The sequence below is a fragment of the Capricornis sumatraensis genome, chromosome 9, assembly GCF_032405125.1.
Source record: "Capricornis sumatraensis isolate serow.1 chromosome 9, serow.2, whole genome shotgun sequence".
Classification (NCBI taxonomy): domain Eukaryota; kingdom Metazoa; phylum Chordata; class Mammalia; order Artiodactyla; family Bovidae; genus Capricornis; species Capricornis sumatraensis.
This window is the reverse complement of record NC_091077.1, coordinates 12058185-12084318: the sequence shown is the minus strand read 5'-3', so window position 1 is coordinate 12084318 and position 26134 is coordinate 12058185. Positions and strand designations below refer to the sequence as shown.

Genomic DNA, 26134 nt, shown 5'->3' with positions numbered 1-26134 from the left:
ATATCCTTGAGCAAGATGAGCTGTTTTGTTGTGCAATCATCCGCTCAGGAAATGGCAACCCACTCCAGTGTTCTTGCCTGGAGAATCCTGTGGACAGAGGAGCCTGGTGGGCTGCTGTCCACGGCATCGCACAGAGTCAAACACGACTGAAGCGACTTAGCATGCATGCATGCGTGCATTGGAGAAGGAAATGGCAACCCACTCCAGTATTCTTGCCTGGAGAATCCCAGGGACAGAGGAGCCTGGTGGGCTGCCTTCTATGGGGTCGCACAGAGTCAGACACAACTGAAGCGGCAGTTCTGTTCACAACTTAGCAGCAGCAGCAGCAGCAGCTCAGGGCTTAAAGAAAAAAATGTTTGTCTTTTTCTCCTCCTTGAGAACTCCAGACCCCTATCTCACCTTTAAAAACTCAAGACCCCTTTCTCCTCCTTGAGGACCCCGGACTTCTTATCAACCTACCTAAGAATTGATTCCCTCACTGGTCTCTGCTGAGCGGAGGCCTTCTCACCTCTCTCTGTTGAAGATGACGGCCGATGATGACAGCTGGGCCACGTCACCCTATTCCTTCTAAAGGTTATCGCTTGGTCCAGAAAACAGGAAAGGTCAGGGTTGGGGGTGGGGCATGTCCACCTCCCCTCTGCTGATGGAGATAAAGGAGGTCACTCAGGTCCTACAGGACAGGAGGGGGAAGCTAAGATGTATAAATGAGGGGCCAGGAGGTGGTAGTAGTACCAATCACCAGGAAGCTGCCTTGGCGTGCCCACTCTCGCCTCTCAGGCAGCCCAGTCCAGCATGGTCAGACATCTGGTCCTGCTGTTGCTGGCCCTGGGGGTGCTGGCCGGGGAGCTGTTGCCGAGGACCGAGGCCCGGGCAACACCCTACGGAGTGAAACTTTGCGGCCGTGAATTCATCCGAGCGGTCATCTTCACCTGTGGGGGCTCCCGATGGAGACGTGCCCGCGACGCTGTGGGTAAGGCTGGGGAGGTAGTGTGTGTGGCCACGGGATTGATGGGACATGAGGTGGGTCCCAGAAACCAGAGACGGAGGTGAGATGAGGGGCTGGGACAGGAAGATCCCTCCTTCACCACATGCAGCCGGGGAGATGGGCCAGGCCCTTGAAGCTGTGCCAAGGCTGAGGGAGCTGGTTGGCAGAGCTGCAGAGCTGAGATGGGGTGGGGTGGGTGGCAAGCCATTTGAACCAGCTAGAAGTCTGGGACACTTACTACGTGTGAGCCCTGTGTTACGCAAGGCTGTTGTTTGCCCAACCCTGGTCAGTACCATTCAGAAGCAAAAACTAAAGTGCTTTCCAAGCCTCAGGGAAGGGAGTTAAAGGAGTGTGGTGAGGACAAGGCTAGATTTACCACCTAATAGGTGACCCTCCGTCTATGGGGTTGCACAGTCGGACACGACTGAAGCGACTTAGCAGCAGCAGCAGCAGGTGACCCTCTACCAAGTTGCTTTTCTTCTCTGATCAGCTTTATCTACAAATAGGAGGCACAGCTCCTGTATCTTGCACATTTGTTAGGTGGCAAAATTGAGTCTAAACTGATTAGGACAAAACTGAGTGCTTACCGTATATCAGATGCTATTTTAAGTTTTTTTTTTTTTAATGCATATTAGTTAAGTCATCTACTCTGTATAAAACTCTACAAGGTAGAAGCCTTTAAAAAATTTTTGATGTAGACCATTTTTAAAGTCTTTATTGAATTTGTTACAATACGGCTTCTGTTTCAAGAAGCATGTGGGATCTTAGCTTTCCGACCAGGGATCAAACCTGCATTCCCTGCATTGGAAGGCAAAGTCTTAACCACTGGACTGCCAGGGAAGTCCCAGGAGTTATTATTACCCCCACTTTGCAGGCAAGGAAACTGCAGCTCAAGGATGGTAACTGGACTAGGGCTCAGTCAGTTCAGCTCCCAGACACGTGTTTTTCACCATCAGGTCCTCAATAACTAAGTAGGAGGGGAAAGCTGGGCTTCCCAGGTGGCGCTAGTGGTACCCAAACTTGCCTGACAAGATGTGGGTTCCATCCCTGGGTCATGAATGTCCTCTGGAGGAGGGCATGGTAACCCACTCCGGTATTCTTGCTTGGGGAATTCCATGGACTGAGGAGCCTGGTGGGCTATGGTCTATAAGGTTGAAAAGAGTTGGACACAACTGAAATGACTTAGCACGCGGGGCAAAACCTATGACGGAAGAGGAAAGTCAAGCTCAGTGGGGTTAAGCTGCTCATCAAAGAAGGAACCCACGTCTGAGCAGAATCAAAGTCTATACTCATGAGGCTTATTCACACTCAAGAACAGAGAAGTAGCTGGGCCAGCCCGGAGCTGGGACTCTGGGTGTGACACAGTCCCGGGCACTAACTCTTCTCATCTTTTGCAGAAGATGCCTTCGCAGAGGTGGACACTGACTCAGAGAGTGAGCTGGATGAGGCAGTGGCCTCCAGCGAGTGGCTGGCCCTGACCAAGTCCCCTCAGGCCTTCTACGGGGCCGGACAGGGCTGGCAGGGAACCCCAGGGTCTCTGCGGGGCAGACGTGACGTCCTGACTGGCCTATCAAGCAACTGCTGCAAGCGGGGGTGCAGCAAGAGCGAAATCGGCAGACTCTGCTAGAAGCAGAACTGGGTGGCAGGGGGCCACCAGGGTGAATGCCCCAGCCCTGCCATCCACCTGACCAGCGTCCGGCTGGGCACTTGTTTCTGGTCCCTCACGCATTCATTCATCAGCAATTCACAGAGGTCCGGCACTGTGGGCTCAGAGTCCCCCCACCCAACCCCGATCTTTGAGCAGTCCATCCCACCCCTGAGCAAGCTATGCCGCAACCTGGCCAGATGGGGACCCTCACGTCTGAGCAGCCCATACGATGCCTTTCCTGGCCTGTTCTGTCTCCTATTGTCCCTACTTACCCAAGCTGGCCACACTCAGACCCTTGCCCGAGCTGCGACTCTCTCCTGTCCCACCTGTGGCCGTTCGCCAGCCCAAATTATGCCCCCACCCCATTCCAGCCTTCCTGCCTGCCAGCCCCTCTCCCTCCAACCCAGCCCGCTGTGAGGGGTTCTAAAGCTGTAGACCCCAGGGTTGGTGGAAGGACTCCTGGGTTTTTTTCATATCCTGGGGTGGGAAGCTCAGTGTGTGTGTGGTGGGAACGGATCAGAACCTTCTCTAGCCCCTCAAAATAAAAAGTTGCAAAAGACTTGGCAGTGTGTGATGTTTGGGGAGGGAAGGGGCAGGTATCAAGGGAGCTTCGGCCACGCCCTCAGCGCAGCCCCCACCCCCTCCGCAGCCCCTGCGAGTTCTGCCGAGAACTTTCCGGTGCAGATAAGGGGCGGGGACCCGCAGCGCAAGGTGCGGAGGCGGCCGGGAGGGGTGGCTCTGCTTCCCGTCGCCGCTCAGGCGTTGGTCCCCGAGAGCGCGGCGGGCGGCCCGGCCGCGCTGGGCCGGGAAAGGCCGGGCCGGACTGGGGGCGCGCGGGAGTGCCATGCGGGGGGCCCCGGCCGCCCTCTTCCCACCGCGGCCGAAGCCGATGCTGCTGCTGCTGCTGCTGCTGCTGCTATTGTTGCTGTTCAGCCGGACTCGGCCCCAGGGTGAGTTCTGGAGCGAGCTCGTGTCTCACGCTCGCGAACGCGCCCATCACCCTCCAGCGTGACCCTCAAGTTTGCGGAATGAATGGCAGAGGTCCAGAAGTCACTTTGCTCTCCCAGGCCCCGGAGTAGGGGCCGGGCGATGCGAGGGGTTGGGGAATGGGCGGTAGCGAGGCGGGTAGCGAGGCCGGGGTTGGAGGCGCGGGGTAGGGTAAGGGCTTTTGTCCGGGAGTGGGGGGGGTAGTTGACAGGATGTGGCTGGCGGGAGGGGAGGAGTTATGCCGAAAGCCTGGGGAGCGGCGGCCAGCGCCCCCTTTCTGCTGCTCGCTTTAGTAAGGGACCCTGAATCGCCCTCCACGGTTGTCAGAAGTTCTGGGGTGTGCCCGAGGCTGGGGGAACTGACCCCCTTCCTTGGAACCCTCCTGCCTCCCTCTCCAGGCAGCCCGGGGCCACTGCAGTGCTATGGAGTTGGACCCTTGGGGGACCTGAACTGCTCCTGGGAGCCTCATGGGGACCTGGGAGCCCCCTCCGTGCTGTATGTCCAGAGCCAGAAGTAGTGAGTACCGTAGGGTAACGGGGACACTGAAGCCACTCAGGTTCTAGCCTTCTCAGAGGACCCATTGGTCCTGCCCACCCTCACCTCCCAGCCTGACCCCACTCCCTAGCCCTTCAGTTCCAGATTCCCTCATTTCCTTACTGGTTAACATGAACCAGTCACTTTCCCTCTCTGAGCCTCTGTTTCTTCCTTTATCAAACGCTGATAATAATGGAACCTGGTTCCCAGCGTTGGTTCTGAGAATTCAGTGAGTTTAGGCACTTGGAAAAGAGAAAATGCTTCATGATTAGAAGTTGTTTTTTTATTGCTGTGTGACCTTAGGCAAGTAGCTTAACCTCTCTGAGAACATGGAAAGATCATTTGAGGGGGTGACTGATATTGCTTCATGATGAATCACACTTGGAAACTCAAATTCATTTCAAATTTGGCTGTGAGAGGAGAGGAAAAGGAGCATTTGAAGATGGGAACTGGCATGGGAGGTTGTATTTTTTTTTTTTAATGGTGGTAAAGTACACATAAAATTTACCCCCTTTTTTCTCAATCGTTTTCTTTTGGGTGTGCTGGATTTTCTTCGCAGCTCCGACTCTCTAGTTGCGGCTTGAAGGATTCTCACTAGTTACGGTGCATGGGCTTAGTTGCCTTGGGGCATGTAGGATCCCAGTTCCTTGACCAGGAATCCATCCTGCATCCCCTGCTCTGACAGGCAGATTCTTAACCAGTGGACCACCAGGGAAGTCCCCTCAATCTTTTCAAAAGTGTCCAGTTCAGTGGCATTAAGTACAGTCACACTGTTGTGCAGCCATCACCACCATCCATGTCCAGAAGGGTTTTAATTTGTAGAGAACGAGAAAGTAAGAGGGCTTTCCAGGTGGCGCCGATGGTAAAGAACCCACGTGCCAATGCAGGAGATGTAAGCGACATGGGTCCCATCCCTGGGTTGGGGCAATTCCATGGAGGAGGGAATAGCAACCCACTCCAGTATTCTTTCACTCCCGTATTCTTGCCTGGAGGGTCCCAGGAACAGAAGAGCCTGGCAGGCTGCAGTACACAGGGCTGCAAATCAACTTAGCATGCATGGTTGCACGAGGGAATAAGAGAAAGTCGCTTTTTGTTTGTTTTTGAAGAATAAACAGTCAGGTTTATTGGGGTCAGACTAGGACCCCGTGAGTCTTGAGGACCTCTGAATCTCTCCGTTTTCTTCTCGATGTTCTTTCCTGCCCGCTTTGGTAGCCTCATGAGCAGCTGCTCTCTCCGACCGATCGTGGATCTTGGCTTTCTCCTTTCTCTTCTCATCCAGGGTGGCCATTACTGCCTGGTCCTTCCAGCCAACCTCATGAACCAGGTGCCCTAGGCAGGGAAACTTCCGAGTAGGCTTCAGACGCTCAACTTTGAGGGCAGCGGGGACCACCATTCGCTTCCTCTTGTTATAGGTTGGTGGGATCCCATCAAACACTTCGAGGTGCTCCAGAGCAGCCTGACCTTGCTTGGTCTTGTGGGGCAAGATGTCTCACACTGTCCGCCAGAAGATGCGGCTGGGGGCTCGGAAGGGGTAGGGGTCACGGGAGGGGTTGGTATTCATCCACTTGCAGAAAAAGGCCAGGTACTTCAACTTATTTCTGTAGAAATTGCCAGAAATGTTAATGCCCTCACAGCGCATGACCACACCCTTCCGGCCTCGAAGCAACTGCTTGGCCACGATGGCCGCCAGGCGGCCCAGGAGATGGCCTTGGCTGTCAAGCACCAGGACCTGCCCCTCCATCGTCCACAGCCTCCAGGGAAAGCTTTCTTGTTTTTTTAATGAGGTGAAATTCACATAAGGTGAAATTAACCATTTGCAAGTGAACAGTTCAGTAGCTGTTAGTACTTCACCCTGTTGTGCGACCAGTGCCTCCATTTCATTCCAGAACATGTCCATTACCCCCGAAAGGAAGTTTCGTCCCTAACAGCAGTCAATCCCTGTCCCCTGACAGCTACTGATCTACTTTCCATCCCTTTGATTTGCCTGTCCTGGACCTTTCTCATAAGTGGAGTCATGCCTTATGTGGTCTTTGATATCTAGATACATTCACTTAGCATGGTTTTCAGGTTCATTATGTTGTAGCATGAAGCAGAGCGTCATTCCTTTTTTCGCAGCTGAGCAATATTCTACTGAAACGGATATACTGTGTTCATCTACTCACCTGTTGATGGACTCATCTGTTTCCACCGTTGAGCAATTGCAGCGGGTGGTTGTGACCAGCGCTACTGAGAATGTGTGTGTGCCCGTTTTTGAGTCCTTCTTTTCAGTTCTTTGGGGGTATATGCCTAGGAGTAAAATTGCTGGGTCATGTGGCAATTCCGTTTAACTTTTTGAGGAACCAACTGTTTTCTGCAACAGCTGCACCGTTTTATGTTCCTACCAGCAATGTAAGAGGGCCCCAATTTCTCCACATCTTTGCCAGCATGTGTTTTTGTCTTTAATGAAGGCCTTGATTTGAACCTTTGAAATCCAATCCTTTGGGACATCCTCAACTCCTCTCTCGGTCGTTGTTGTTCAGTCGCTAGGTCACGTCCAACTCTTTGCGACCCCACAGACTGCAGCACGCCAGGCTTCCCTGTCCTTCGCTATCTCCCAGAGTTTGCATGTCCATTGAGTCAGGAGTGGGTGATATTATCTAACCATCTCTTCCCTGGTGGCTCAGTGCTAAAGAATCCACCTGCCAATGCAGGAGACTCGGGTTTGATCCCTGGTCTGGGAAGCATCCCACATGCCACAAAGCTACCAGGCCTGTGTGCCGCAGCTATTGAGGTTGTGCTTGTGTGTGCTAAGTTGCTTCAGTCGTGTCCGACTCTTTGCAACCTCATGGACGGTAGCCTGCCAGGCTCCTCTATCCTTGGGATTCTCCAAGCAAGAATACTGGAGGGGGGTGTCATGCCCTCCTCCAGAGGATCTGCTCAACCCAGGGATGCAACCTGCATCTCTTATGCCTCCTGCATTAGCAGGCAGGTTCTTTACCACTAGCGCCACCTGGGAAGCCCCACTGAGCCTGTGCTCTGGAGCAACTGCTGAGCCCACACACCGCAGCTACTGAAGCCGGCGCCCCTAGAGCCCCTGCTCCACAGCAAGAGGAGCCACGACAATGAGAAGCCCGCACACCGCAACTCGAGAGCAGTTGCTGCAACTAGAGAAGAGCCCGTGTGCAGCAACAAAGACCCCAGCACAGCCAAAAATAAATAAATAAAATTATAAAAGAGAAAAAAAGAAAAAGCACCGGGCACAGTTTCGCCTCGGGACCCTTGCCTTGGCTGCTGTTCCTTTGTAAAATGCTCTTCGTTTAGGAAGATCCTTCACGAACTGTGCACCCACCTCCTTCAGGCCTTTATTCACGTGTCTCACCAGAGAGCTTTCCTGACCACGTTTACTAAAACAACACTGTCACTCTTCATCTCAGCATGCCTCATGTTCCTCATCCTGCTTGATCTTTTTTTAAAAAAGTTAATTATTTCTGTATTTTTGGCCTCACTGGGAGGCTTGTGGGATCTTAGTTCCCCTATCAGGGATTGAACCCTGTGCCCCCTGAAATAGAAATGTGGAGTCCTAACCTCTGGACAGCCAGGGAACTCCCTTGATTGTTCTTTATATTGCTTTTACCACCATCAATTATATATTTATATGTGTTTCATCTGCCGCCTCCACCGAAATACCAGCTCTGGAGAGTGGATGCTTGCCTGCTTTGGTCATAGTCCTATTTTCAGCCTCTACAGCAGGGGCTGGCACACAGTATGTGTTAGCTGACTGAATAGTTGTTTTTGTTGTTGTTCAGTTACTAAGATGGGTTCGAATCTTGTTGACTCCATGGATGCCAGGCTCCTCTGTCTTCCACTACCTCCTGGAGTTTGCTCAGATTCATGTCCATTGAGTAGGTGATGCTATTGAACCATCTCATCCTCTGCTGCCCTCTTCTTCTCTTGCCCTCAGTTTTTTCCAGCATCAGGGTCTTTTCCAGTGAGTTGGCTCTTTGCATCAGGTGGCCAAAATATTGTGGCTTCAGCTTCAGCACCAGTCCTTCCAATGGGTATTCAGGGTTGATTTCCTTTAGGATTGACTGGTTTGATCTCCTTGCTGTCCAGAGGACTCTGAAGAGTCTTCTTCACCACCGCACTTGAAAGGGTCAATTCTTTGGCACTTCATCTTCTTTATGGTCCAACACTCACAGCCGCACATGTTAGTACTGGAAAAACCATAGCTTTGACTGTAGGGACCTTTGTCAGCAAAGTGATGTCTGCTTTTTAAACACTGTCTAGGTTTGTCGTAGCTGTCATTCTTTTCTTACGAAAAGCAAGCATCTTTTAATTTCATAGCTGAATCACTGCGGTGATTTTGGAGCCCAAGAAAATACAGAAGTATATGTGGATATATATAATAGGTGCTCAATAAATAAAATAACCAGTGCTTATATAACATGTATGTGCCCCTGATGCTTGCTATTATTTTCTTTAATGTTTTAATTTGGTTGCATGGGATCTTAGTTGTGGCATAAGGGACCTTCATTGCAGTGCATGGACTCTCTAGTTGTGGCACGAGAGCTCAGTAGTTGCTGCGCTCGGGCTGAATTGCTCCACAGCACTTGGGATCTTAGTTCCCCATCCAGGGATGGAACCTGCCTCCCTTGCATTGCAAGGTGGATTTTTAATCATTTGACCAGAGGAAGGGCTTCCCAGGTGGCTCAGTGGTAAAGAATCCACCTGCCCATGCAGAAGACACAACAGACTCAGATTTGACCCTGGATCTGGAAGTTCCTCTGGAGGAGGAAATGGCAACCCACTCCTGTCTTCTTGCTTGGAAAATCCCATGGACAGAGCAGCCTGGCGGGCTATAGTCCACGGGGGCACAAAGAATCAGACAGGACGGAGCAGCTGAACACGCGTGCGTGGACCATCAGGGAAGTCCTGCTGGCTGTTCTAAATGCATTTCATATCTCATCTCATTGATTCCCCTCCCCTATTCAGCCCTTTTCGCAGGCACTTTTATCACTCTTATTTTGTAGGTCAAGAAACTGAGGCACAGAGAAGTTGCTTGCTCAAGGTCACACAGTTCTTAAGCAGAACTAGGACTTGAACCCAGGCAGAGCAGATGTTATCATTAAAGACTCGGGGCCCAGCCTGTTGTCTATCGCCTCTATTTCCCCATCTCTCTTCGCAGCCATTCCAACAAAACCTGGACCGTGGCGGTACCCACCGGACAGAACTGGGTGACCATCCCACGGGAACAGCTCACCACGTCTGACGAACTCCTTGTCTGGGTGGCCAAGGCCGGCCAGCCTCTCTGGCCCCCAGTCTTTGTGAACCTCGAAACCCGAAGTAATGGGCGGGAGTGATGGGGATGCGCTGTGTGTGGGGTGGGTGGTCCTGGAGGCCCCTGCTCAATGCATTTCCCCTTCTTCAGTGAAGCCAGATGCCCCCCACCTATACCCTGACGTGGACTTCTCAGAAGATGACCCCCTGGAGGCCATTATCCAGTGGGCCCCTCCTTCATGGCCACCCCATAAGGTCTTGGTCTGCCAGTTTTACTACCGAAGGTGCCAGAAGCCCTGGGTGCTGGTGAGTGTCAGGGAACCTTTCCCCCCACCCTACTCCGGTGGGGCCTGGGACATCATTCCCAAATCAGAGATCTAGCCCAGAACTCGTTCCTCACCTGCCCCTGGAGTCTGTCTGCATCGCTCACAAAAGGTCTGTACGTGCATCTTGTTCAGCTAAAAAATGTACCCCCACAAGATAATCTATAAATTCCATGCAGTCCCACTTGGAATTTTTTTTTTTTTTTTTTTTGGCCATGCCACGCACGTTGCAGGATCTTAGTTCCCTGAACAGGGATTGAACCCCGGCTGTCAGCAGTGCAGGCATGGAGTCCTAACCATTGGACAGCCGGGGAATTAATTCCCCTCACTTGGGAATTCTTGAGAAACTCAGTGAACTTCCTCAAACACTTTCATTTAATGAATTGTTGTTCAGTCACTAAGTTGTATCCAACTCTTTTCGACTCCATGGACTGCAGCACCCCGGGTTTCCCTGTCCTTCACCATCTCCCAGAGTTTGCTCAAACTCATGTCCATTGACTTGATGATGCCATCCAACAATCTCATCCTCTGTCATTCCCTTCCCCTCCTGCCTTCAATCTTTCCCAGCATCAGGGTCTTTTCCAATGAGTTGGCTCTTCACATCAGGTGGCCCAAGTATTGGAGCTTCAGCTTCAGCATCAGTCCTTCCAATGGGTATTCATGGTTGATTTCCTTTAGAATGGACTGGTTTGATCTCCTTGCTGTCTCCTCAAATAACTTACATGAACCTTAAAGTAAGAGGTTAACAGCAGGGGCCTTCCCTGGTGGTCCAATGGCTAAGATTCCATGCTCCTGATACAGCGTTTAATCTCTGGGCAGGGAATTAGATCCTACATATTGCAACTAAGACACAGTGCAGCCAAATAAATAAATGAACACTAAAAAAAAAAAAAGTTATATAGCAGATACTACTTAGCACCTACTGTGTGCCACACAGTGTTGGAGGCTCTTTATCAAATCCTAACAAGAACTCTTTGAGGTAGATGTGTTTTGTGCCTACCTATTTTACAGATGAGGAACAGAGCCTGGTTTTCAATAAACACTTGAAAGTGTTAATAATAAAAGAAGCTCATATTTCCAAGTACCAGCCATGCATCAGGTACCAAGCTAAGCAATCTGCATGGATGATCTTAATGAGGACTCCCGACTTCCCTATATATAGATTATTTTACGATCTCTGTTTCATAGTTGGGGAAACTGAATCTCAGAGAAGTTAAGCAACTTTCCCAAGCTCACACACAGCAAAAAAAAAAAAAAAGAGGACGAAAGTTGCAGAGCAATGGGACCCCAGGAGTTGGGGAGCCTGCCCAAACACGTTAAGAGCACAACCCCAAAGTTGCATGTCTCTTTCATCTCATATCTCATTGGTCAAAACGTAGTCACATTGTCTCACCTGATTGCAAGGGAGACTGGGAAATGTGGTCTTTATTCTTGATACAGGGTCCTGACAGATACTCAAGGTTTCCAAAAGCAGCAGCTGAGAATGGGTATTAGGGATAACCAGCTATCTCACAGCTTGGAATGCAAAACACCACAAGGTGGGGTAGACTTGTTTTCATTGGGAATATTCATGCAGTTCAGAACGGTGCTAAGATACAGACGCTGAAATCCTACTGCCTGGGAATGAATCTCAGCTGTAGTACTCACCAGCTCTGTGACCTTGGGTATGTCACTTTCCCTCACTTGACCTTAGTTTTCCTCATCTGTAAAATGAGATCAATAATAGAATTTCCCACCTACTGCTATAGCTGGCACAGAGGATAATCAAATCGTCTCTTTTTGCCAGGGATTATCCCAATTTTAAAACTGAAAGCCCTGTGTCCTGAGAACCCACTCTGTCTCCCAGGCAAATCAAGACAGTACTGGTCATCTGATTGGCAGCTAAGGGCTTCCCAGCTGGCTCAGTGGTAAAGAACGCAGGAGATGCAGGAGACATGGGTTCTATCCCTGGGTCAGGAAGATTCCCTGGAGAAGGGCATGGCAACCCACTCCAGTATTCTTACCAGAAAAATCACATGGACAGAGGAACCTGGTGGGCTGCAGTCCAGGAAATCCCAAAGAGTTGGACAGGACTGAAGTGACTGAGCACACACATTGACATATAAAAGGTCAACTTTCAATTCAGCCTTCAGCCTCATCGCTCACATGTCACTCCCCCAGCTGGAACCGGAAGTGAAGTCTATACCTCTGATGCCCATTGAGATCCAGGACCTGGAACTGGCCACTGGCTACGAGATGTTCGGCCGCTGCCAAGTGGACAAAGAAGAGGATCTCTGGGGCGAGTGGAGCCCCATTCTGCCCTTCCAGACACCACCCTCTGGTGAGGATCTCTGGGCTTCCCATCTTTTCCTCTCCTGGAATTCTGGCCATCACGCCATTCCCGTTTGTCTCTTCTTTTTCCATCCTTACCAGCTCCAAAAGACGTGTGGATCATGGGGAACATCTGCGGGGCACCGGGTAGACAGGAACCCCTGCTTCTGTGGAAGGTGAGTTGTGAAGACCCGTTTCTCTGCCTATGCCAGGAAACCCTGGATAACAATGCTGCGGTGACTTACTTGGTGGTCCAGCAGTTAGGACTCCGAGATTTCACCCCCAGGGTCGTGGGTTCAATCCCTGATCGGGGAACTAAGATCCCACAAGCTGCCCGCTGCTGCAAAATCAAAAACACCTCAAAACCAAAAAACAATGATGTAAACAAAACGGAGGCTGCTATGCTGCCCTCTTGAGGCTGCTTCAGGGCTTCAAGGAGGGGGATCATCAGGGAGGTCCTGGCATGGCGCTGGGCTCAGAGCAAGACTCCACCAATGGTGACTGAAAGCAGGGGATCTGAACTGAGACTTGAAGATGGCTACGAGTGTTCCAGGCAGGGGGGGACGCTGGGTACGGAGATTTAGAAGCAATACAGGCTCAGCTCCACAAAGTATAGCCGGGTATGCTAAGGGCTTTGATGTTAGTATCAAAAGGGCATTGTAGGGACTTGTCTCATGGTCCAGTAGCTAAGAATCTGCCTATCAATGCAGGACATGAGTTCAGTCCCTGGGCTGAAGGTCCCACATACCCTGGGGCAACTAAGCCCAGGTGTCACAACTACTGAAGCCTTCATGCCCTTGATCCCGTGCTCTGCAATAAAAGAAGCCACCACAGTGAGGAACCCGAGCACCGCAGCTAGAGTAGTCCCCGCTCGCAGCAACTAGGAAAAGCCAGAGTCCAGGAACAAAGGTCCAGAACAGCCAAAAACAAAATAGATAAGGTGAAGGTAAGGTGAAGTCGCTCAGTCATGTCCGACTCTTTGCAACCCTGTGGACTGTAACCTACTAGGCTTCTCCGTCCATGGGATTCTCCAGGCAAGAGTACTGGAGTGGATTGCCATTTCCTTCTCCAGGGAGTCTTCCCGACCCAGGGATCGAACCCGGGTCTCCCGCATTGGAAGCAGACGCTTTAACCTCTGAGCCACCAGGGAAGCCCCAAAATAGATAAATAATTTTAAAAGGTGGGGGGAGGGGGCGTTGTAGGGATTTCCTGGTGGTCCAGTGGCTAAGACTCTGAGCTCCCGATGCAAGACACCTGGGTTTGATCCCTGGTCAGGGAACTAGATGCTCTATGCTAAAAGACCCCACTTATCGCAATGAAAATTGAAGATTTCGTGTGCCTCAACTATGACCTGGTGCAGCCAAATAAATAAATAAATATTTTTAAAAAACCAAAACAAAAACAGGGCTTGTGAGAAGACAGACAGGAATGAAACAGTTCTCACTGACCCAAGTCTGTTAAGGCCCTAGTCGGTTCCATGCATTGCAAGGCCCTGACTCACAGTAAACGTGGCGAGAAACCAAATAACAGGGCTCTCACTTTCTTGGGCCACACGATCTGATAATATCGCTAACTTTAACCATGCATAATATTTCCAGAGCTCTTACTGTGTGCCAGGTCCTAGCCTATACACTTATTTATATTGACAAACTTTACAGATGAGAAAATGAGATATAGAGAGGTTGCCCCAAACCATAACTGGTACATGGCAGAGCTGATGTTTATTGGCTTTCAAAGCATAATTCACAGTTTCACTACCTTTATTTCATGTATTTAAAAATTTTTTTCACTTTTTTTGGCCATGCTCCAGGGCCTGTGGGGTCTTAGTGTCCTGATGAAGGATCACACCTGTTCTCCTTGCATTGTAAACACGGAATCTTAATCACTGGACCACCAGCGAGGCCCCTCAGTGTCCCTGTTTTATGACACATACCTTGTAATGCCCCTTTACTATACTGAACTGAAGTACAGAGCTCAGGGCTTCCCTGGGGGCTCAGTGGGAAAGACTCTGCCTGCCAGTGCAGGAGAAAGGGATTCAGTCCCCGATCTGGGAAGATCCCACGTGCAACTGAGCAGCTAAGCCTGTGTGCTGCAACCGTTCAGCCTTACTCTAGAGCCCGGGAGCCACAGCTGAGCGCATGTGCCACAGCTGCGGAAGCCTGTGTGCCTAGAGCCTGTGCTCCACGAGGGCGGCCACCGCAGTGAGGCGCCCGAGTGCCGCAACTAGTAGGCCCCACTGTCTGCAGCTAGAGAAAAGCCCGTGAGGCAGCGAAGCGCCGTTACAGCCCCAAATAAATAATACACAAATAGAACTATAAAAAAGAAATAGAGTTCTTATAACCCATATATATATATATGCGTTTTAAAATGGATACAGTGTATTGTGTTATAACATACAGTATACAGTGTATTGTAGCATTCAGTAGAAAATAAAGGGGAAACAAGGCTACTACATAATGGCAAAAGTGTTCAGTTCACCAGTGTGACATGCGTACTAAATCTGTACCTACCTGATAGGCTTACGTTAGTCTCTTAGTGGTGTCCGACTCTTTGTGGGCCCACGGACTGTAGTCCGCCAGGCATCTCTGTCCATGGTATTCTCCAGGCAAGAATACTGAAACGGGTTGCCATGCCCTCGTCTGGGGACTCTTCTCACTCAAGGATCAAACCCGGGTCTCCTGCGTTGCAGGCAGATTCTTTACTGTCTGAGCCACCAGGGACGCTCCATATACCTCATAACATAGCTTTAAAAGACATAAAGTAAAAGTTGACAGAACTACAAGGAGAACTCTATGAATTCACAACCATTGTGGGAGGTTTTTCATATGCTCCTCTAAGGAATTCCGTAACAAGCAGATGGAAAACAAGTCAAGATCTAGTGGATCTGAGCATGTGACCAGCAGACAGCCGAGTGGACTCACAGAGGAGACATCCGAACATGCATTCTTTCCATTCCAAACAGGACATTTACCAGAGTCGTCCACATGCCAGGCTATTGAGCCACTTTCCCAGGACTTCAAAGGGGTGAGACAAGGCAAGACACGTTGAGAAACTCTCTGATCAGAACACAGATCATGCTGGAAATTGATAATCACAACTGCCTGGAGAGTCCCTATATGTTCAGAATATTTTAACATTCAGTGAATATTAAAACCAGGTCCCCAAAGATTTTGTTTTTATACATCAAATGGTGTTTGGTCTTAGGATCAGCTAAAATTGCTAGATTTTTGTATCTACAGAAGTTTCCGGTTGGGATGACATTCTAAAGTCACAGGGAGGTAGGACAACTTTTTGTTTCTAGGAGAGGGTAGCGTCCCTGGCTCTTGAGCATCAAATACCAATCATTGAGGCAACCAGATATTCTCACAAGTTTCCCCAAAGGACTCTGGAAGGTACCATCCTCTTTGCCACACATAACCACTCCTCTGTACGACAGTGGGAAATTTGCAGTCCCTAAGAACCACACAGGACAGAATGGGGTAAGGTGAGTGAGGCAGGGTTATATAAGTGCGTGGCCAGATTTTATCTTTACTTAAAATATTTTTCTAGAAATCACTTTATTTCCTCTTGTTTTTGAAAATTTACTTTTGGCTGCACTGGGTCTTTGTTGCTGCATGTGGGCTTTGTCTGGTTGCAGAGAGCAGGGGCTGCTCTCTAATTGCCGTGCAGGAGCTTCTTCCTGCAGTGGCTTCTCTTCTGGTGGCACACAGGCTACAGACAGCTTGAGTGGCTGCAGCTCGTGAGCTCAGCAGCTGGCAGCTTGCTGGCTCTAGAGTGAGCAGGCTTCAATAGTCTTGGCCCATGGGTTTAGTTGCTTCGCGGCATGTGGAATTGCCCCGGACTAGGAATCGAATCCATGTTCCCCGTATTGGCAGGCGGATTCTTACTCACTGCACCACCAGGGAAGTCCCTTACTTAAAATCTTGATAATTTGTTTGTCACGGTTTGCTTTTTTTTTTGCATTAATTTTGATTGATTAAAATACTATGTTACAACAAAGTTCTACTGTAGAACAGAGAACTATATTCAATATTCCATGATAAACCATTATGGAAAAGGATATGAAAAAGAATGTGTGTATATATATATGTGTGTGCGGGGGGGTCACTTTGCTTACAGAAGCAATTAACACAGCTTCATAAATCAACTATACTTCAGTAAAAATAAAATTTAAAAATATTGCATTAAACTATAATTTATCTTGATTGGATTTTTGGGATCCTTTCTTGTTTTGCACCCTAGTTCTGGCTCACGAGCTGTATTCTAATCTCACTTCTGCTGTTGAGCCCCTCTGAGACTTGGTTTCCTCACTTGCACCGTGAAAAAAAAGAACCCACCTGCCAGTGCAGGAGATGCAGGTTCGATCCCTGGGTCAGAAGGATTGGCCTGGAGAAGGAAATGGCAACCCACTCCAGTATTCTTGCCTGGAAAAACCCCATGGACAGAGGAACCTGGCTGGCTACACTCTATGGGGTCACAAAAGAATCGGACGCGACTTCAGGACTAAACAACGGTGAAACCAACAAAAATGTCTCACTGATGGGTTTATCCAGTGACCTCACTGAGATGCACAGTATGTGTGATAAGGAGAGAGATTCACCCCTCCTTCCCCGCATCCTTCAGGCTTCAGGGCTCTGCATGCAGGTGACCTACAGAGTCTGGATCCAGGTTAAAGATCAGGAGGTGATCCAGGAGGAGACCCCCTACTGCAACTTCTCTATCCCCACCCAAGCGGAGTGGGTAGGGGTGTCTGCCGTGAACGCCACAACCTGGGAGTCTCCTACCAACCTCTCTTTGACCTGCTTGGGTAAGAGGCTGTGAACTTCCTTTGTGAGATGCCCTGGAGGCGCAAGTGGAGACTGCCCAAGCAGACAGGTGAGATTTCTCCTCCCCATCCTCCAGGTCCAGACTCTGCCCCCCATGGCGTGGTGGTCAAGAGCATCTCTGGAAACACAGAGCTCCTGGTGACTTGGCAACAGGAGCCTGGGGAGCTGCAGGAGCACGTGGTGGACTGGATCCGAGACGGTGACCCCTCGGAGGACCTTAATTGGGTCCGGCTTCCTCCTGGGAACCTCAGTGCAGTGTTGCCAGGTGAGGCCGAAGGGCACCTGGATTCCCATTTCAGCTGCTGGAGAACAGGAGAGGCCAGATTTGCCGAGGAGGGCCAAGTATTATTAATTCATGCAAGAACTATTCATTGACTACCCACTGTGTGCCAAACCCTGTTCTAGACACTGGTACACAACAGTGGGCTTCCCCGGTGGCTCAGCAGTAAAGAATCGCCTGCAGTGCAGGAGATGCAGGCTCAGTCCCCAGGTTGGGATGATCTTCTGGAGAAGGAAGTGGTACCCACTCCAATATTCTTGCCTGGGAAATCCCCTGGGCAGAGGAGCCTGGAGAGCTACAGTCCATGGGGTCACAAGAGTTGGACACGACTTAGCAACTAAACGACAATAAACACAGTGATGGCAGCTGATCTGTATTGGCCTTTCCGTCAGCATGAAATCATTCAGTCTTCCTTATAAAGCAGGTTTCTGCTATTATCATGAAGATAAAGAAAAAGGCTCAGAGAGGTTAAGCAACTCCCCTGAGGCCATACAGCAAGTATGTGGGGAACCAAGATTTGAACCACGTAGTCAGGTTCCTAAAGCCAAACCCTGAACTGTAACACTGTACTCTCCTCTCAACAGCATCCCTACCCCCATCCCCACCAACATCTCCATCCTCGTCTTGTAGGACCGGCAACCATTGGAACAAAACCCAAATGCCTCTGTGATGCAATTTGTTGTTGGGTTGCTAAGTTGTGTCCGACTCTGCCAGGCTCCTCTGTCCACGGGATTTTCCAGGCCAGAATACTGGCGTGGGTTGCCATTTCCTTCTCTAGGGGATCTTCCTGACGCAGGGATCGAACTTGCGTCTCCTGCATTGCAGGAGGGTTCTTTATCGCTCGCTGAGCCACCAGGGAAACCCCTGTAATGTAATTGGGGCAAAGCAAATCAGGGTAAGAGGGAGGAGGGAAGAATTTATTTTAGGGAAAAAACAGAAAAAAGTCTCTCTGGGAAAGTGGCGTTTAAACTAAGACCTGAAGGATCCATGAGGATGTCTAAGGGAACAACAAGAGGGGACAAACAGTCCGAAGGCTCTGAGGCAGAAATGTGCCTTATGTGTTGGAGTGACAGTGGGGAGGCCAGTGTGGCTGGAGTAGAATGAGCAAAGGGGAAAGTGGGAGGAGGTGAGGGCACGGAGGGGACAGGGCAGAATGTGCAAAGCCTCGTGGCTCGTGGAGAAGACTGATTTTTTCTGCTGGTGAGGCGGGAGCCACACAGGGTTCTAAGCAGAGGAAGGGTGTGTCCTGACTTGGTTGCTCACAGGTGCCCCCTGGCTGCTGTGGGAGGAACAGACTGGGAGGGTGAGGGCTGGAATTGAGGAACCCAGAAGAGACTGTGGGCTTCCTGGGTGGCTTAAACAGTGAAGAATCTGCCTGCACTGCAGGAGACCTGGGTTTAGTCTCTGGGTCTGGAAGATTCCCTGGAGAAGGGAATGCTGACCCACTCCAGGATTCTACCCTGGAGAATTCCGTGGACAGAGAAGCCTGGCGGGTTACAGTTCATGGGGTTGCAAAGAGTTGGACACGACTGAGGGAGTAACACTTTCCCTTTCAGAAAGGACTGTATTTGCTCCTCCTGGGAGGGAACAGAGGAAGGGAGAGAAGCAGGCAGGTTCTTGTTGGGGAGTCTTACAGCAGAATTTTGGGGACCTATTTGGATTTGTTGCACCGGACATGCTCCTCCAAGTGGGATTGTCCATGGGACTGCCAGATACTCAAGTCTCAAATCTAGCAATAAGTTCTAGGCTGAGATTTAACACTGGGGAGTCTGTCCTTGGTGTAAAGAATTTGGGATAGCCTAAGAAGGTGTCAAGGGAGAGACTTAGGATAGAGTCCCAAGACTATAAGTATATATGGACAGAAGAAGAGGAGCCCCAGTTTTGGAAAATTCCCAGTTGAGGAAGGCTATAGGGCACCACAGGTTTTGAGAAGGGATTTCAGGAGCCTTATTTACTGTGATGGATGATGTCAGGGCCCCACTCAGAGCCCAGAGTTTATCTCCCAGTCTCTGGCAGCTGCGTTCCTGGCCTGAGGGCTTTTTCTGGCCCGAAGCATCTTGCCTGCCTAGACAGCTGAAGTGCCTGGGAATCAAGGCCCCTCAGATGCAGCCCTTCACCAATGACTGATAATGGTCGATGGATAAATACCCCAACTCCCTCCCTCCTTGGGTGGGATGGAGTTCAGGATTGTCAGCTCTCCTGCCACCCACAGGGCACCAGTGGGACTGAGCCTTGGCTGGTCATGTTGGGATCTTGTTCTCTGACGCAGTTGCCTGGGAGTCTTTGGTCCCCTGCTTCATTTCCCCACTGCCTATTGGTGTTCTCTATGGTTACCTCCCAGATAAATTACTTTTCCTGAAACCCTTGTAGCAGAGTTGTCCCTCTGGAGACACAAATGAAGATTCCTTACAAAATAAGAAACGCGTTGGGGAGGGGAGCCAGCTCTAACTGGTCTTTGCTCCTGCCCTACTCAGTGGATTTCAAGGAAGGGGTTCCTTACCGAATCACGGTGACCGCGATCTCTCCTCGGGGCTTGGCCCCGGCCCCCTCCGTCTGGAAGTTCAGAGAGGAGCTAGGTAAGTGGTGGGCTTGGAGGACGGAGGGTTCTGAAATCCTGGCAGAACTTGACCCCCTGAACTTTCTCTCTCCAGTACCGTTATCGGGGCCAGTGGTCTGGCGAATCCAGGATTCCCCCTCAGGGACCCCTGCGGTAGCGTGGGAAGAGGTCCCAAGGCAGCAACTTCGGGGCCATCTCACCCACTACACCCTGTGCACACAGAGTGGAACCAGGCCTTCTGTCTGCAAGAACGGTGAGCGCCACTGCCTCTGCCCCAGCCCCCATCAGACCCACCCATCAGTCTACCCCTCCCCTTGCCCCCAGACGGGACCTTTTGGCTCCTTCTCAGCCCCTGCGAGAAAACCTGATATCCTGGGTTCCCTAGTGGGTAATAACCCTGGTGGCTGTCGGTGTAATAGACTGTCATGTGGCCATTTAAAATGAAGAGTCCGATCTATATTTATTGACATTGAAAGATGCCTGTCATATTTTATTAAGTGAAAAGATAAAAGGATTATAAAACTCTGTGGGCTGGTTCCACTTTTGTACAATAAACCCAGCACTGAGCAAAGCAGAGACACAACTATGAAGAGAAATTCCTCCCCAGCATCAATAGGGATTTTAGAATTACATGTGATTTTTATTTCTTTTTTATACCTTTGAATGTAGGCTAAATTTTTCCTCTGAGCACAGATTCCTTTTAAAAGTACCCTTCTTATTTTTGGCTACTCTGGGTCTTCGTCGCTGCTTGCTGGCTTTCTCTAGTTGCGGCAGTTCACGGGCTGCTCATCACAGCGGCTCCTTTTGGTGTGGAGCACAGGCTCTGAGGTGCTCAGGCTTCAGTCATTGTGGAGCATGGACTTAGTCACTCTGCAGCATGGGGGATCTTCGTGGACCAGGGATCAAACCTGTGTCCCCTGCTTTGGCAGGCAGATTCTTAACCGCTGCACCACCAGGGAAGTCCCTAAATTATCTTTATTACCCTTTCCCCCACAGTCCCATTGAGATATAATTGACAAACACACTGTGTATGTTTAAGGTGTACATTGTAATTGTTTGACTTATAAATATTGTGAAATAATTCCCAATATAAATTTCGTTAACATCTATCATCTCATACATACATACCATAAAAAAGAAGTAATAAAAATTCAAAATATTCTTTTCTTCTGATTACAAAAGTTATCTGTTCTTGTTTTAAAAACTGACACACTGGGGCTTCCCTAGTGGCTCAGTGGTGGAGAATCCACCTGCCAGTGGAGGAGGCAAGGGTTCGATCCCTGATCCGGGAAGATCCCACATGCCTCGGAGCAACTCGGTCTGTGTGCCACAGCTCTGAGCCTGTCCTCTAGAACCAGAGAGCCTCAACCTCTGAGCCCATGTGCTACAGCTACTGAAGCCCGATTACCTAGAGCCCACGCTCCGCAACAAGAGAAGCCTCCGCAATGAGAAGTCTGTGCTCCATGACTAGAGAGTAGCCCCTGCTCGCCACGGCTAGAGAAAACCCGCTCAGCAACCAAGACCCAGCACAGCCAAAAATAAAGAAATATAAGTATTTTAAAACTTGACAAAGGAGTATGTATACTCAAATGTATCAGCGTTCTCATCACTTCAGTGATACTGATCACGCAGCTTCCATATTTTGCCCTGCGTACGTTAACACAAAGATGGGAGTTGTGTTTTTTTGTGTGTTGTTTTTGAGTTGTGTTGTCTGAAAGTTTTAAACTTCTTTACTAAAGAAAATTTCAAGTGAAAGTAGGAAAAGCAGTGTAGCAAACCCTTGTGCACCCACCATCCGGTCTCAATAGTGAACTGCAATTAATCATTCCTCTTTGAGTGTATCCCCCACACTTTTTACCTAGTGTGTCTTTGGTGTCATTTTACCCTTAAATAATTTGGTATTTCTGCCTTTGTCTCTAACTGATAAAGCCTTTTGTTTTTAAAACATAGTTGCTTTGCCCTAACTGTACTTTGCATGAGTACATAGATATCACTGGGTTAAAAATCATATATATTTATGTGTTGTTCAGTTGCTAAATTATGTCTGATTCTTTGCGACCCCATGGACTGCAGCATGCCAGGCTCCCCTGTCCTTCATATCTCCCGGAGTTGGCACAGATTCATGTCTTTTGAGTGGGTGATGCCATCTAACCGCCTCACCCTCTGCTCCCCTTTCTCCTTTTATGAGTACATGTACCTATTATTATTATTAAAGGAGAACCATGTTATAGGCCCCTAAAGCTCATGCCTGATGTTTTGCAGCTCTCTTTTTCTCCTCGATGTTTTAGCTTGGATATCTTTATATGGCATATTCAGTTAAAAAGCACGCAAAGCAGGGAATTCCCTGGCGGTCCGGTGGTAAGGTCTTGAGAGAAGAATTTGGGGGACCCATTTGGATTTGTTGCACGTGACATGCTCATCCAAGTGGGATTGTCCATGAGATGGTCAGATACTCAAGTTTCAGATCTAGCAATAAGTTCTAGGCTGAGATTTAACACTGCAGTCTGTCCTTGGTGTAAAGAACTTGAGACAGCCTGAGAAGGGCGTCGAGTGAGAGATTAAGGATGGAGTTCCAAGACCATAAGAATAGGAGCCCCAGTTCTGGAAAATTCGCAGTTGGGGAAGGCTATATGGCACCACAGATTTTGAGAAAGGATTTCAGGAGCCTTATTTACTGTGATGGGTGGCATCAGGGCCCCACTCAGAGCCCACAGTTTATCTCCCAGTCTCTGGCAGCTGCGTTCCTGGCCTGAGGGCTTTTTCTGGTCTGAAACATTTTGCCTGCCTCAACAGCTGGAAGTGCTGGGGAATCAAGGCCCTTCAGTTGCAGCCCTTTATCAATGACTGATAATAATTGATGGACAGGTGGTTAGAACTCTTACACCTGAAGGTCTAGGTTCAATCCCTGGCAGGAGAACGAAAATCCCACACCTGTAAGGCATGGTCAAAGAAGTAATCACAACAGTTCTGGGAGGTGCAGACGTCTCCCCCTGGTCTGAAGCAAATTTCCCTTCACTGGGTCCTGTGCATTCCAAGGGATATGATATTCATGGCATTCTTTTCTTTGTTCCAATATACGCTTGACCCTTGAACAACACAGGTTTGAACTGTGCGGGTCTAGTTATACATGACTTTTCTCCATAGTAAATTTTAACAGTACTATCTATGGTTGGTTGGATCTGCTGATGTGGAACTAGGAATTACAGAGTGTGTGTGAGCTGCTCAGTTGTGTCTGACTCTTTGCGACCCCATGGACTGTAGCCCACAGGCTTCTCTGTCCATGGAATTCTCCAGGGAACAATACTGGAGTGGGTAGCTATTCCCTTCTCCAGGGGATCTTCCCCACCCAGAGACCAAACCCAGGTCTCCTGCATTGCAGGCAGATTCTTTACCATCTGAGCCACCAGGGAACCCCTATTGAGGAACACAGATAAGGAGGGCATCCCTGGTGACTCAGTGGTAAAGAACCTGCCTGCCAGTGCAAGGGATGCAGGAGGTTCGAGTTCAGTCCATGGGTTGGGAAGATCCCCTGGAGGAGGAAATGGTTACCCACTCCGGTATTCTTGCCTGGAGAATTCCATGGACAGAGGAACCAGGTGGGCTACAGTCCATGGGGTCGCAAAGATTCAGACTTGACTCAGCAGCAGCAGCACAGACAAGGAGGGCAGACTATAAATTATACTGTACTCGGATTTTTAACAGAGTTAAGAGTTGACACCCCTAACCCCTGCCTTGTTCAAAGGTCAACTATATATCATTTTTTTAGTGCTTTCTATGTGCCGGGCACTGACTAGAGTTGGACACAACTCTAGGACTATGGCCCTTGTGGCCCTAACTTTCTCATGAGGGACATGCAGGCATAGATAAGTAAATACTATCTATGCAGTGTGTCAGATGATGGTAAGTGCTGGGCAGAGGAATAACGTTAGGAAGATGAATGGAGAAGCAAGTGCTGTTTTAATTGTTTGGGGTGGGGGGGGCAGTCAGGAAAGTTCTCACTAAATAGGTGACCTGTGAGCAAAGAGCTGAAGGAGGGGAGGAGGGAACCATGTGGCTATCTGGGAGAGTGTTGCAGACAGCATGGCACGTGCAAAGGTCCTGAGGCAGGACTTGACTGCCTTCCTCACCTCTCTGGGTATGTCCTTCAGTGACTGGCAGCACCCGAACCATCACCCTGCCTGACCTTCACTGGGGTCCCTGCAAGCTGTGGATGACTGCCTCCACCATCGCAGGACAGGGCCCACCTGGTCCAAGCCTCCAGTTTCACCTACCAGGTAGGGGTCTGGGCTGGGACTACTATGGGAGGGGGCCCTGTTCCACTGGAGGGGAGTTACATAATCCTTACTGAACTTCATTGAGTAGACAACCTTTTGACTTGGGGATGTTGATGCATTTTGATGCTGCTGAACACTGCTGTGGGTTAACAGGCAATGTGTGTCTTTGACCCTTTCACCCATCCCTGACTTTGACCTTCTCCCAAGTCCCACTCTCACTCTGAGCCTCCCCCTACCGATTCATGTGGGCATGCTCAGTCGCTGAGTCATGTCTGACTCTTAGTGTCCCCATGGACTGTAGCCCACCAGGCTCCTCTGTCCATGCGATTCTCCAGCACGAATACTGGAGTGGGTTGTCATTTCCTTCTCCAGGGGATCTTCTCAATCCAGGGATCGAAAGTGAGTCCTCTGCGTCTCCTGCATTGGCAGGCAGATTCTTTACCACTGGGCCACCTGAGAAGCCCTCACCCCTTCATGAGTCCTGCCCATTTATCCACTTCCTTACCCGTTCCCTGCCCCTCCCATGAGCCTTCCCTGGGCCCTCCCAGCCTTCCTGGTGTCCAAATGTTCTTCTGCCCCTCCCCCTTGCCCTCCAGATAACACCCTGAATTGGAAAGTTCTGTCAGTTGTCTTTCTGCTGTGGGGTTTGCTCCTGACCGGCTGTGGTGTGAGCCTGGCCACCTGCGGAAGGTGAGGCTGTCAGACACACGGGCCTCTGCCCAGGTGGGGAGGGCAGCTGGGCATCACTGAGCTTGGCTTGGCAGGGGGGAGGGGGGAGGGGGGTGTAGGGGAGGTGGCGGGGGCTTCGGGGATAAGGGGATGATGCTTCAGAGCTCTGGGACATTCCTGGACCTTGCCATCTGGGCATGGGTATCTAGCCACCCGGCTTCCCTGCCCTGACTCCTAACCTGCTTGCCAGGTGTGTCCATCTGCGGCACAAGGTACTGCCCCACTGGGTCTGGGAGAAGATTCCTGACCCTGCCAATAGCAACTTCAGCCTGCGGCACGTGAAGGTGAGTGAAAAGCCGGGCTTCTTGGGGCCCTCTAGGGGGTTGAGGAAAGCTGGACAGTGGGGGATAGTTGAGAACTGGGGTGGAGGGTATGAGGGGAAGGGGCTTCCCAGGATTTAGTGGTAAAGAATCCACCTGCCAATGCAGGAGACGTGGGTTTGATCCCTGGGTCGGGAAGATCCCTGGAGGAGGGCATGGCAACCCACTCCAGTATTCTTGCCTGGAGAATCCCATGGACAGGGGACCCTGGCAGTCTATAGGGTCACAGAGTGAGACACGACTGAAGCAACTTAGCACACACACTCACAGTTACAAGGGGAACAATCTCGGCCTCTTCTCTCCCCAGGAGGTGCCCCAGGCCCAGCCCCCTGGTGACTCACCCATCCTGGAAGTGGAGGAAATAGAGCAGGTTCCAGTTAAGGAGCCCCCCCAGCCCTTGGCACCACTGGACTCTGGGTATGAGAAACACTTCCTGCCCACACCTGAGGAGCTGGGCCTTCTGGGCCCCACTGCAGGCTCCAGGCTACGGCCTGAACCGACCTCAGGAGAGGAGAGGGGAGCTCCTTTGACAGATGAAGACATAGAGGCTCAGAGCTGAGTCACTTGCCTGAGGACACCCAGCCAAGGAAGAGCTGAGACTAAAGGACCCCTACAGAGAAGGGCCTGGCCCTAAAGGGAAAATGTGGATGGATGGGGGAGCAAAGGAAAAATACGTGATATCCAGAGTGGCAGCTACTCCCCAGATCTGTCCTGCTGCTGTAACAGAACTGTAGTCGGATGCACTCCCAGCCTCCCTTGCACCGGACTGAGTTCTCACCGGTGAAACATAAGCAGAGGTGGCGTGCCGACGCTGGGTCTGGGTGGGGCTCTTCCACATTGCCTTCCCTTTCCCATGAGCTGGAGCATTGATAGGCCCTGTGATACAGCTTTGACCACACCCAAGATGAAGGCAGAGCAAGAAACAGAGAAAACGAGGGTTTCCAAGTGATGCCATAGAAGTGTCCAAAGAAATAAATTTTTTTCACTTTTGATAGCTACTCTAGTTGAGGTCTTTTTGTTAGAGCAGCCACATCTATTTAACTCTGACTGAATCTTTGCTTCTAGCAAAGATTCAAGCCCTCCACTTGCCACCAGCAGACGGTCA

At 50.2% G+C, this 26134-nt stretch overlaps 2 protein-coding genes and 1 pseudogene across 2 annotated transcripts; 2 read left to right on the top strand and 1 right to left on the bottom strand.

The window, feature by feature from the left end:
* Positions 1-760: 760 nt before the first annotated feature.
* RLN3 (relaxin 3) lies at positions 761-3049 on the top strand. Its single transcript, XM_068980057.1, has 2 exons — positions 761-970; positions 2383-3049. Exons 1-2 carry the CDS (start codon positions 793-795, stop codon positions 2610-2612), a joined length of 408 nt encoding a protein of 135 aa, XP_068836158.1. The 5' UTR covers positions 761-792; the 3' UTR covers positions 2613-3049.
* Positions 3050-3473: 424 nt separating this feature from the next.
* On the top strand, positions 3474-25974 carry IL27RA (interleukin 27 receptor subunit alpha). Its single transcript, XM_068980056.1, has 14 exons — positions 3474-3583; positions 4019-4136; positions 9319-9476; positions 9562-9716; positions 11894-12053; positions 12146-12219; positions 16667-16850; positions 16946-17134; positions 19624-19725; positions 19801-19959; positions 23855-23980; positions 24577-24670; positions 24900-24993; positions 25337-25974. Exons 1-14 carry the CDS (start codon positions 3478-3480, stop codon positions 25586-25588), a joined length of 1971 nt encoding a protein of 656 aa, XP_068836157.1. The 5' UTR covers positions 3474-3477; the 3' UTR covers positions 25589-25974.
* LOC138086393 (large ribosomal subunit protein uL13 pseudogene) lies at positions 5285-5715 on the bottom strand (annotated as a pseudogene).
* Positions 25975-26134: the final 160 nt, after the last annotated feature.